The following is a 12,223-nucleotide window of genomic DNA, read 5'->3' on the forward strand; positions in this document are numbered from 1 at the left end:
CTGCACTTCCTGCCTGTGCCTGCGGCTTCCCGCCCGATCAAAGCAGCCAGCACAATGTCGCTGTGGTCGCTGTCCCTAAAACAGCGCTGCCACCCCCGGGGCCACCGCGGCTCCCCTCCGCTCCTTGTCACCGCGGCTCTCAGGCTGCCCAGGGCGGCGGTGACACGGCGGTGACAGCCCAAGGGGGCTCCGAGCAGTGTCCCACCGCACACAGGGGACATTGGGGCACAGGGAGGAGGGTGGCAGTGCCAGGAGGGGACACTGGGGGGGAACAGGGAGAGCGCAGGGTGGCCCAGAGGGGGAAGCACAGGGACAGCGCAGGGACAGAGCGGGGACAGCGCAGGGACAGAGGGGACAGCGCAGGGACAGAGCGGGGACAGCGCAGGGACAGAGGGGCGCTGGCAGCAGGTGCCACCCCCGGGGCTCTCAGCGTGCCCTCGCCACGGGACCGGCGGTGGCAGGAAGCCATCGGGGTTTGTCACTCGCTGCTCTTGCGGTCGGGGGCGAGCTGAGAACGGCTCCGGGCTCCTCTCGGCTCCGCTCATGAGGCGGAAACCGGGGCGAGGCGGGGACAGCGGCGGCGCAGCGGGGCCGGGGGCTCCGCTCCGCTCCCCAAAACACCCGGGGGGCTCCGCTCCGCACCCCAAAACACCCGGGGGGCTCCGCTCCGCACCCCAAAAGGATCGAGGGACTCCGCTTTGCACCCCAAAAGATCCGGGGGGGCTCCGCTCTGCACCCCACAAGGTTCGAGGGGCTCTGCTTTGCACTCCGTAAGGCTCGGGGGGATCCTCTCTGCACCCCAAAAGGCTCGAGGGACTCTGCACCCCACAAGGTTAGAGGGGCTCTTCTCTGCATCCCATCTGGCTTGGGAGACTCTGCTCTGCACCCCACAAGGTTCTGGGGGCTCCTCTCCACACCCCACAAGGCTTGGGGGACTCTGCTCTGCACTCCATAAGGACCTGGGGGCTCCTCTCCGCACCCCAAAAGGCTCGAGGGACTCTGCTTTGCACCCCACAAGGCTCAGGGGGCTCCTCTCTGCATCCCACCCGGCTTGGGGGACTCTGCTCTGCACCCCAAAGGACCCGGGGGCTCTGCTCCGCACCCCACAAGGTTTGGGAGGCTCCGCTTTTCACCCCGAAAGGCTCGGGAGGATCCTCTCCGCACCCCACAAGGCTTGGGGGGCTCTGCTCTGCACCCCTAAGGGCTCGGGGGGCTCCTCTCCACACCCCACAAACCTCTGGGGGCTCCGCTCTGAGCCCGCCCAGCTCGGGGGGCTCCTCTCCGCACAGCAAAAGGATCGGGTGACTCCACTGTGCACCCCAACAGACCCGGGGGCTCCTCTGCGCACCCCACAGGGCTCAGGGCCTCCTCTCTGCCCCTCTCCCGGCCCGGGGGGCTCCTCCGCGGCTGCCGAGGATGAGGAGGATGTGACGGGCGCAGGACATGGCTCAGTGACAGCGGCCGCTCCTCTCCCTCACCAGGTGAGAGCCGGGCAGGGGGCCCGGCCCCGGCGGGGTTTGGGGGGCACCTGTGGGGCGGGAGGGATGGGAATGGGGGCTCGGGTTCGTTCCGAGCCGGGCTGGGCCCCGCATCCCCCGGGGCATCCCGGGATGGCGGCCCCAGGGCGCTGTCCCCGCGTCCCCCGCCCGCCTGGGGGCCCTGCCGGGGCCGGGGCCCTCCCCAGAGCTCCATGTCCAGGGCACAGCAGCGACTCCGTGCCCAGGGCTGTGCCCGAGCGACCCGCGGCAGCCCCGCGCTGCCTTCTCAAGGTTGGTGACAAATGTGGGGCTTCGGGCACTCAGAAATTCCCATTTTTGGTGCCCAGTTTGGGAATTTCCTGTTTTTGGTGCCCAGTTTGGGGTTCGGGTGCTCAGAAATTCCCATTTTTGGTGCCCAGTTCACATTTTTGATGCCAAATTTGGGGCTTCAGGCCCTCAGAAATTCCCATTTTTGGTGGTCAATTCCCGTTTTTGATGCCCAATTTGGGTTTCAGGCCCTCAGAAATTCCCATTTTTGGTGCCCAATTCCCATTTTTGGTGCCAAATTTGGGGCTTCAGGCCCTCAGAAATTCCCATTTTTGGTACCCAATTCTCATTTTTGGTGCCCAATTTGGGCTTCAAGCCCTCAGAAATTCCCATTTTTGGTGCCCAATGTGGGCTTCAGGCCCTCAGAAATTCCTATTTTTGATGCCCAATTCCCATTTTTGATGCCAAATTCCCATTTTTGGTACCCAATTCTCATTTTTGGTGCCCAATTTGGGCTTCAGGCCCTCAGAAATTCCCATTTTTGGTGCCCAATTCCCACTTTTGGTGCCCAGTTTGGGTCTCAGGCCCTCAGAACTCCCATTTTCGCTGCCGGCTCGGTGCCCGGCTCAGCGGCAGCACTGGGGGCACGGCCCTGGTGGCCCTGCCAGGCTGTGCCAGCCCCGGGTGCCCATCCCGAGGGCTCCCAGCTGGCTCAGGCTGGCACCAGGGATGGGGACAACGCAGATCTCAGCCCTCCCACCCCGGTGACAAAGCAGCAGGGCCACGTGGGAGGAAGGGACAGCACAGGGAGCCCAAACCCAGAGGAAACAAAACCCAAAAATTGAAGCACACACCTGGCAGAGACACCCGTGCCCACCTGGACACGCTCGGGGGGCACCTCCCTGCCAGCCCCTTTGGCACAAAGAAATTCGGTTGCACCAAAAGAGAAAAAAACCCACAACTTCAAACACCCTTTTTTGGGGTTTTTTGTTTTTGTTTTTTTTTGGTTTTTCTTTTTCTCGTGAAACGGCTGCTGGGTGGAAATTACGCTGTGGCTTGGGGCCGGGAGGAAAAAAGAAAAGCACAATAGCAGCACCTCCCTCCTCACCCTGGGAGGAAAAAACAGAAAAGCAGCTCCTGGAGGGGTCTGAAGGGCTCTGGGGAGTGGGTTTGGGATCTCTCAGCTGTCCTGTAGCTCTGGGTAAGAAATGTGGGCACTTTGCTGCTGTTCTGGTCCTTAAAAGCTGAACTTGAGCTGGGTCCTGCTCAAAAAAGGCCTCAAAATGTTGGTGAATTTTTGATTTTTTACTTTTCTGGTTACCTGGCTGAGATGTGGGCACTTTGATGCTGTTTTTGTCCATAAAAGCTGAGCCTGAGCTGGGTCCTGCTCAAAAAAGGCCTCGAAATGTTGGTGAATTTTGGATTTTTTGCTCTCCTGGTTACCTGGCTGAGATGTGGGCACTTTGAGGTTGTTCTGGTCCTTAGATCTGGGCCTGAGTTGGGTCCTGCTCAAAAAAGGCCTCGAAATGTTGGTGAATTTTTGGATTTTTTTGCTCTCCTGGTTACCTGGATGAGATGTAGGAGGTCTTGGTGGTGCTGGGAGTTGTAAAGAAAGAGTCAGCAAAAGGAAATTTGTGTTTGGAAACCGTGACCCTTCCTGCAGTGTGGCCAGAGCCCTTCCTGGGTGCCAAAATGTGTCCCCAGATGTGTCCCCAGATGTGGCCCCAGGGGCTGAAGGCACCGGGGTGGGTTTGGGGTGCCCAAAGCAGCGCTGTAGGGTGTGGGGACCTCACTCCTGAGTGTCCCCCCGGCCAGAATCAGCTGTCACCTGCTCCTCTGGCACTGTGGGGACAGTCCTGGGGCTCCTGTCACCTCTGGGCTCCTCACAAATCAAACCTGGAAGTGCAGGATGGGGGTTAGACTGGCAACCCTGGGACCCCAAACCCTCCCTGGGGTCCCCAAACCCTCCTTAAGGGCCTCGAATCCTCCTTAGGGAGCCTAAACTCTCCTTAAGAACCTCAAACCCTTCTGAAGGACCCCAAACCATCCTTAGGGATCCCAAACCCTCCTTGGACAGCCCAAACCCGCCCTGGGGACCCCAAACTCTCTTTAAGGGCCCCAAACCCTCCTTAAGGACCTCAAATCCTCCTTAGGGACCCCAAACCCTTCCTAGGAATCCCAAACACTCCTTCAGGACCCCAAACCCTCCTTAAAGACCTCAAACCCTCCTTAGGGACCCCAAACCCTCCCTGGGGACCCCAAACTCGCCCTGGGGACCCCAAACTCTCTTTAAGGGCCCCAAACCCTCCTTAAGGACCTCAAATCCTCCTTAGGAATCCCAAACACTCCTTAGGGACCCCAAACTCTCCTTAAGGACCCTGAACCCTCCTTAGGGACCCCAAATCCTTCCTAGGAATCCCAAACACTCCTTAAGGACCCCAAACCCTTCCTAGGAATCCCAAACCCTCCTTAAGGACCCCAAACCCTCCCTGGGGACCCCAAACCCTCACTGAACAGGCCCCACGTGCCCTGGCTGCCACGTCAGGGGCCACAGCTGGGGCTGTGACACACCTGGGCTGGCTGGTGGCCGGAAGTCACACCTGGGATGAGGGGTTGGGGACAAATCCTGGCCCCGTGGGCGTGGGGGATTCTGCAGAAGAGACTTTTCCGGGGCCCACGCGCCACTGCCGGGGTTTGTGCCACGCTCAGCGTTTTTGGGAAAGCCAAAGGTGCCCACGGGGTTTGTGCCACGCTCAGCACTCTCAGGAAAGCCAGAGGTGCCCAAATTTGTGCCATGCTCAGCATTTTGGGAAGGCCAGAGGTGCCCACGGGGTTTGTGCCATGCTCAGCGTTTTTGGGAATGCCAGAGGTGCCCACGGGGTTTGTGCCACTCTCAGTGTTCTCACCCAGAGGTGCCTGTAGGGTTTGTGCCACTCTCAGGAATCCCAGAGGTGCCCGTGGGGTTTGCAGAGATCCTGACAAAGGTGCCCACACCCTGGTGCCATCGTGGGGACACCGTTGTCACCGTGGCTGAGCCTCGAGGGCATTGCAGGACTGGGGGTTTAGGAACAGCCCTGCTGCAGCAGGAATGGGGCTGGGTGGGATGTGGGATGGGAATTTGTAGGAAAAGGAGTTTGGACGTGCCCACATCCGGCTGTGAGATGGGTTTTAGGGTCGGGGAGGTGCTTGCCCAGCCAGAGCTTGTTAAAGGCGAGCTGCAGGAGCGTGTTAATTGCTATGTTAATTGCTAATGGGATGTTAATGAGGAGGTTGTTATGTGCAGGGAGAGCAGAGGGATCAGCCCCAGGGTGGCACAGCAGGGAGGAGCTGGCACAGAGGAGCCTCAGGCTGGGCACTAATTGCCTTCAGTGGTTTTAATTAACGAAGGCAGGATAGATTAGGAGGAAATAACGGCTGGTGACAGTCAGGGAATGTCCCAGGGAATGGATGGATGGATGGATGGATGGATGGATGGATGGATGGATGGATGGATGGATGGATGGATGGATGGATGGATGGATGGATCCATGGACAGATGGATGGATCCATGGATGGATCCATGGATGGATGGATGCAGGATTGGGGATGTCCTGGAGCAGTAGGAGAGCCACTGATGGGGCTGCCCTGTGTCCCCTGTGTCCCCCACAGCCACCATGGGCTGCTGCTGCAGCTCAGACTACGACGAGGACTGGATCGAGAACATCGACATCTGCGAGCACTGCAATTACCCCATCGAGCCCGACAGCAAGCGCCAGGTGAGGAGGGGTGACAGACCCTGATCCCGGTGCCCAGACACCCCCAGAGGTGCCCAAACACCCCCAGAGGTGCCCAAACCCCACGAGCTGGGGGCTCACGAGGCTCCTGTCCCCTGGCAGAGGCCGATCCGCAACGGCTCCGAGGTCCGAGACCCCCTGGTGTCCTACGAGTCCTTGTCACCTCCGTGCTCCCCCAGGCAAGGTGAGGCATGGCTGTGGCCTGGGGGGGGACTGTGACACCCCCAGAGCGGTCACTGCCACCCTGTCCCTCCTCTTGTCCCCACAGACAAGCTGGTGGTGGCCCTGTACAACTATGAGCCCAAGCACGACGGGGACCTGGGGCTGCGCAAGGGGGAGAAGCTGCGAGTGCTGGAAGAGTGAGGAGCCTCAGAGGGGCTGGGGCAGGGCCTGGGGGTCTCACTGAGGGCTTGGGGGGCTCATTGAGGGTCTGGGGGGCTCATTGAGGATCTGGGGGGCTCATTGAGGGTCTGGGGGGTTTCACTGAGGGCCTGGGGGTCTCACTGAGCTCTGTCCCTGCAGGAACGGGGAGTGGTGGAAGGCGCAGTCGCTCACCACGGGCCAGGAGGGGCTGATCCCGCACAACTTCGTGGCCTTGGTGAACAGCCTGGAGCCCGAGCCGTGAGTGGGGAGGGAGGGATGGATGGATGGAAGGAAGGAAGGATGGTCAAACAAAGGGATGGATGGATGGATGGATGGATGGATGGATGGATGGATGGATGGATGGATCCATGGAGAGACGGATGAATCCCTGGATGGATGGATCCATGGATGGACAAAGGGGTGGATGGATGGATGGATGGATCCATGGATGATGGATGGATGGATCCATGGAGAGTTGGATGGATGGATGGATGGATGGATGGATGGATGGATGGATGGATGGATGGATGTGTCCCGGCGGGATCTGATCTCTGGGAAGGAGCCTGCAGCACCCCACAAATCCCCAGTGGCCGGGTCCCCTGTGCCCTGACCCTGCCGTGTCCCCAGGTGGTTCTTCAAGAACATCAGCCGCAAGGACGCCGAGCGGCAGCTCCTGGCCTCGGGCAACACCCACGGCTCCTTCCTCATCCGCGAGAGCGAGACCTCCAAAGGTGCTGCCCGCGGGTCCCTGGGGCTTGGGGGGCTCGGGAGGGCTCGGGGGTCCCCGGGAGGGCTCGGGGGTCCCACGCGTGTCCCTGTCCCCAGGCTCGTACTCGCTGTCCGTGCGGGACCTGGACGAGAGCCAGGGAGAGACAGTGAAGCACTACAAGATCCGGAACCTGGACAACGGCGGCTTCTACATCTCCCCCCGCGCCCCCTTCAGCAGCCTCAGGGAGCTGGTGCAGCACTACACACGTGGGAACGGGAATGGGAACGGGAACGGGATGGGAATGGGAATGAGAACGGGATGGGAATGGGAATGGGAATGGGGCGGGAATGGGATGGGAATGGGAACGGGGCAGGAACAGGAGGGAATGGGCAGGAACGGGAATGGGGCGGGAACCGGCGGGAATGGGATGGGATGGGACAGGACAATATGGGACAAGATGAAATGGGAATGGAAGAGAATTGGATGGGGCGGAACACAATGGAATTGGGATGGGATGGGATGGGAATCGAAGAGAATAAGAGGGGATGGTACAGGATGGGATGGGACTGGAGGGGATGGCACCAAATAGGATGGAATGGGATAGGATGGGATAGGAAAGTTGTGGGGTGGGATGGGAAGGGAGTGGGATGGGACAGGACAGGATGGGATGGGGCAGGGTGATATGGGACAAGATGAAATGGGAATGGGAGAGAATTGGATGGAGTAGAACATGATGGAATGGGAATGGGATATGATGGGATAATGGGAATAGGAGAGAATAAGAGGGGATGGTACAGGATGGGAATGGGATGGGATGGGAAAGTTGTGCGATGGGAAGGGAGTGGGATGGGACAGGACAGAATGGGATGGGGCAGGGTGATATGGGACAAGATGAAATGGAGATGGAATGGAATGAGATGGGATGGGATAGGATGATGTGGGACAAGATGAAATGGGAATGGAAGAGAAGAAAATTGGATGGGATGAAACAGGAAGGAATGGAAATGGGACGGGACAGGATGGGATGGGATGGGACGGGATGCGATGAGCAGGACCCGCTGCTCCCGCTGCCCCAGGCCAGCCCTGGCTCTGCCGGGTGCCGGCGCTGGCCCAGCTCTGCCTCCCCGTGGCCCAGGCAGCTCCGACGGGCTCTGCTGCCGCCTGGGCAAGCCCTGCCAGACGCAGAAGCCGCAGAAGCCGTGGTGGCAGGACGAGTGGGAGGTGCCGCGGGAGTCGCTGAAGCTGGTGGAGAAGCTGGGAGCAGGGCAGTTCGGAGAGGTCTGGATGGGTGAGTCAGGGTGAAACTGAGGCACAGGGAGAGCAGCGGGATCCTCCAGCTGGGATCTCACACTCCGGACACTTCAGAGATGGACATTTCACTTAAAACGGATTTCTGCTCTAGAAAATTTCTACTCTGTAGTTTCCAAACTACAGACTTAAAGATGGACATTTCACCTAAATCAAAATGGATCTCTACTCGAGAAATTTTCTAGAGTAGAAATCCATTTCCAGTTTTCAAACTACAGACTGAACTCAAAGATGTGCATTTCACTTAAATCCAAATGGATTTCTACTCTAGAAACTTCTACTCTGTAGTTTTCAAACTACAGACTGAACTCAAAGATGTACATTTCACTTAAATCCAAATGGATCTCTACTCTAGAAAGTTTCTAAATTTCTACTCTGTAGTTTTCAAACTACAGACAATTCAAAGATGTACATTTCACTTAAAATGGATTTCTGCTCTAGAAAATTTCTGCTCTGTAGTTTCCAAACTACAGACTTAAAGATGGACATTTCACTTAAATCAAAATGGATTTCTACTCTAGAAAAATTCTGCTCTGTAGTTTTCAAACTACAGACTTAACTCAAAGTTTACATTTCATTTAAATCAGAATGGATTTCTACTCTAGAAAATTTCTACTCTGTAGTTTTCAAACTACAGACTGAACTCAAAGATGCACATTTCACCTAAATCAAAACAGATTTCTACTCTAGAAAATTTATACTCTGTAGTTTTTAAACTGGAGACTTAAAGATGTACATTTCACTTAAATCAAAATGGATTTCTACTCTAGAAGAATTCTACTCTGTAGTTTTCAAACTACAAACTTAAAGATGGACATTTCACCTAAATCAAAGTGGATTTCTACTCTAGAAAATTTCTACTCCGTGTCACCCCAAGGTTTCTACAACGGGCACACGAAGGTGGCAGTGAAGAGCCTCAAGGCTGGCAGCATGTCCCCCAGTGCCTTCCTGGCCGAGGCCAACCTGATGAAGAAGCTGCAGCACCCGCGGCTGGTGCGGCTCTACGCCGTGGTCACCAAGGAGCCCATCTACATCATCACCGAGTTCATGGAGAAGGGTGAGGCCACCCCGGGGGGCTCCAGGCGCTGCCCCGTCCTCGGGGATGTGGCCACGGAGGTCTGGGGTTTTAAGGTTGGAAAAGCTCTTTGGGATAAAGTTCAAGCTGGGAAAAATTCCCATTTAAACTGGCAGAGTGATGTGTGCTGGGCATTGTCCTGGCAGGGGTCACCAATCTTAGGGGGGTCCTTGTGGCCCAAATTGGGTCCTGGGTGTTGTCCTGGCAAGGGTCACAGAGCCTGAGGTGGTCCCTGTGGCCCAAAATGGGTTCTGGGCATTGTCCTGGAAGGAATGACCAAGCCTGGTGTGGTCCCTGTGGCCCAAAATGGGTCCTGGGCATTGTCCTGGCAAGGGTGACCAAGCCTGGGGTGGTCCCTAAAACCTGGAGTGACCCAAAATGGGTCCTGGGCATTGTCCTGGCAGGGGTGACCAATCTTAGGGGGGTCCCTGTGGTCCAAACTGGGTCCTGGGCACTGTCCTGGCAGGGACACAGTGCTGTGCTTGTCATTCCTTAATCCCCTCCAGGGATGTGACTGCAGCACCTCCCAGTGCAGGCTCCAAAACCAGTGAAAATGAAAGATTGGCAAGGTGGAAATTTGTTAATTTTAGAGATTGTTTTGCCTCCAGCCCCGGGGAAGCTTTGCCTTTGTTCTCTCCCACCTCCAGTTTGGGCGAAAATCCCTTTGTGTGTTCTCCTGGCCACAGTCCCAGAGCTTTTTGGGGGGGACAGTGTCCTTGTGACCCCCCAGAGCCCCCAGGAGCTGAGATCTGCTGCTTTCATCTCAGGCAGCCTCGTGGATTTCCTCAAGACCTCGGAAGGAGTCAAGCTCAGCATCAACAAACTCCTGGACATGGCAGCTCAGGTGAGGGCAGAGCAGAGAGATGGGGACGGAGCTGAGAGAGCTCTGCACGGCTGGAGCCGTTAATTAACGACTGCAACTCATTAATAATCACAAACCCCAGGTTGCTGAAGGCATGGCTTTCATCGAGGCCAAGAATTACATCCACAGGGACCTGAGGGCCGCCAACATCCTGGTGTCGGACACTCTGTGCTGCAAAATCGCCGATTTTGGGCTGGCCCGGCTCATCGAGGACAACGAGTACACGGCTCGGGAGGGTGAGCCCCGCCCGGCCCGGGGGTCACAGGGCTTGGGGACATGGGGACAGGGGCCCTGGATCTTCGGGGAGCTGCAGGAGAGGAGTGCAAGGATGATTGTCCCTTTTCCACCTCGCCGCCCGCAGCTGCAGCGGGGCTCCTGCTTTGCGCGGCTGCCACCAAAGCGCAGCGACAGAGCCCGCCCGGGTCTGGGGACTGTCCCCGGGATTAACGCTGCGATTCCCGCTCAGCCTGGGCGCTTCATCCCCTCCCTTCGCCTCCCTCCTCGCAGGAGCCAAATTCCCCATTAAGTGGACGGCGCCCGAGGCCATCAACTACGGCACGTTCACCATCAAGTCGGACGTGTGGTCCTTCGGCATCCTGCTCACCGAGATCGTCACCTACGGCCGCATCCCGTATCCAGGTCGGGATTCTGGGGCAGCTGCGGGGCTGGCACGCCCTCGGTGTGCGTGTCTGTGTGTCCGCCTGTGGGTGTGCGTGTCTGTGTGTCTGTCTGTGGGCGTGTGTGTGTGTGCATGCAGTGCTGCACGCACGCCACTGCCAGCCTGGCTCCCTGCCCAACGGGGCTGCACCGGGCACCGGAGCCACCTGGGGAGGGGTTTCGGGGGTGGGAGGTGTGCCCCCGATGCGGGGTTTGGGAGGGTGGGGTGGCAGCTGTGACCCAAATTGGGTTCTGGGCACTGTCCTGGCAGGGGTGACCAGTCTTAGGGGGGTCCCTGCCACCCAAAATGGGTCCTGGGCATTGTCCTGGCAGGAATGACAAATCCTGGGGTGGTCCCTAAAACCTGGGGTGACCCAAAATGGGTCCTGGGCATTGTTCTGGCAGGGGTGACCAATCTTAGGGGGGTCCCTGCCACCCAAAGTGGGTCCTGGGCATTGTCCTTGCAGGGATGACCAACCCTAAGCTGGTCCCTAAAACCTGGGGCTGACCCAAAATAAGTCCTGGGCATTGTCCTGGCAAGGGTGGCTGACCCCAGGATGGTCCCTGCCACCCAAAATGGGTTCTGGGCGTTGTCCTGGCAGGAATGGCCAATCCTGGAGTGGTCCCTAAAACCTGGGGTGACCCAAAATGGGTCCTGGGCATTGTTCTGGCAGGGGTGACCAATCTTAGGGGGGTCCCTGCCACCCAAAGTGGGTCCTGGGCATTGTCCTTGCAGGGATGACCAACCCTAAGCTGGTCCCTAAAACCTGGGGCTGACCCAAAATAAGTCCTGGGCATTGTCCTGGCAAGGGCGACTGACCCCAGGATGGTCCCTGCCACCCAAAATGGGTTCTGGGTGTTGTCCTGGCAAGGGTGACCAAGCCTGGGGTGGTCCCTAAAACCTGAAGTGACCTAAACTGGGTCCTGGGCATTGTCCTGGCAGGAATGGCCAATCCTGGAGTGGTCCCTGTGGCCCAAATTGGGTCCTGGGCATTGTCCAGGCAGGGGTGAGAGCAACTCTGGCATGGTTCCTGTGACCCAAACTGGGTCCTGGCAGGGATGACCAACCCCGGGATGGTCTCTGTAACATTGGGGTGACCCAAACCGAGTCCTGGGGGTGACCCAAACTGGGTCCTGGCAGGGATGACCAACCCCAGGGTGTCCCCTCCACCACAGGGGTGACCCACCCTGATCCCCACATCATTCCCCTCCCTCCAGGCATGACGAACCCCGAGGTGATCCAGAACCTGGAGCGGGGTTACCGCATGCCGCAGCCCGAGCAGTGCCCGCCGGAGCTGTACGAGCTGATGAGGCAGTGCTGGAAGGAGAACCCCGAGGAGCGCCCCACCTTCGACTTCCTCAGGAGCGTCCTCGAGGACTTCTTCACTGCCACCGAGGGCCAGTACCAGCAGCAGCCCTGAGCCTTTGGGGTCCCCACAGACCCCATGGACGCCGCCCCAGCCTGGGGGTGAACTCTGTGAACATTTGCAGCGCTCCAGAGCTTGGGAGCAGCAGATTTGACTCCTTCAGGAGGGGCTGAGCAGACCCCCAAGCGCTGGGGGATGGCACAGGGTGCCCACCCTGCTGTCCCTGCCCTTTCCAGGGGCACACCCAGGCAGGCCCCAGCCCCTCAGGGCTCCCCTCAGCCCACTCTGTGCCCCCTTCACCCCCTGGGCATGGCCAGAACAGACCCCCAAATGCTAAGGGATGGCACAGGGTGCCCAAAGGGTG

At 58.4% G+C, this 12,223-nt stretch overlaps 1 protein-coding gene across 1 annotated transcript; it reads left to right on the forward strand.

Annotated features, from left to right (window-relative positions):
* The first annotated feature begins 1,426 nt into the window (after positions 1–1,426).
* On the forward strand, positions 1,427–11,913 carry LCK (LCK proto-oncogene, Src family tyrosine kinase). Its single transcript, XM_066564689.1, has 13 exons — positions 1,427–1,481; positions 5,394–5,500; positions 5,621–5,702; positions 5,787–5,877; positions 6,041–6,139; positions 6,509–6,612; positions 6,707–6,856; positions 7,726–7,878; positions 8,776–8,955; positions 9,741–9,817; positions 9,918–10,071; positions 10,343–10,474; positions 11,711–11,913. Exons 2-13 carry the CDS (start codon positions 5,399–5,401, stop codon positions 11,911–11,913), a joined length of 1,527 nt encoding a protein of 508 aa, XP_066420786.1. The 5' UTR covers positions 1,427–1,481; positions 5,394–5,398.
* Positions 11,914–12,223: the final 310 nt, after the last annotated feature.

Source organism: Molothrus aeneus, chromosome 23 (genome assembly GCF_037042795.1).
Source record: "Molothrus aeneus isolate 106 chromosome 23, BPBGC_Maene_1.0, whole genome shotgun sequence".
NCBI classification, from domain to species: domain Eukaryota; kingdom Metazoa; phylum Chordata; class Aves; order Passeriformes; family Icteridae; genus Molothrus; species Molothrus aeneus.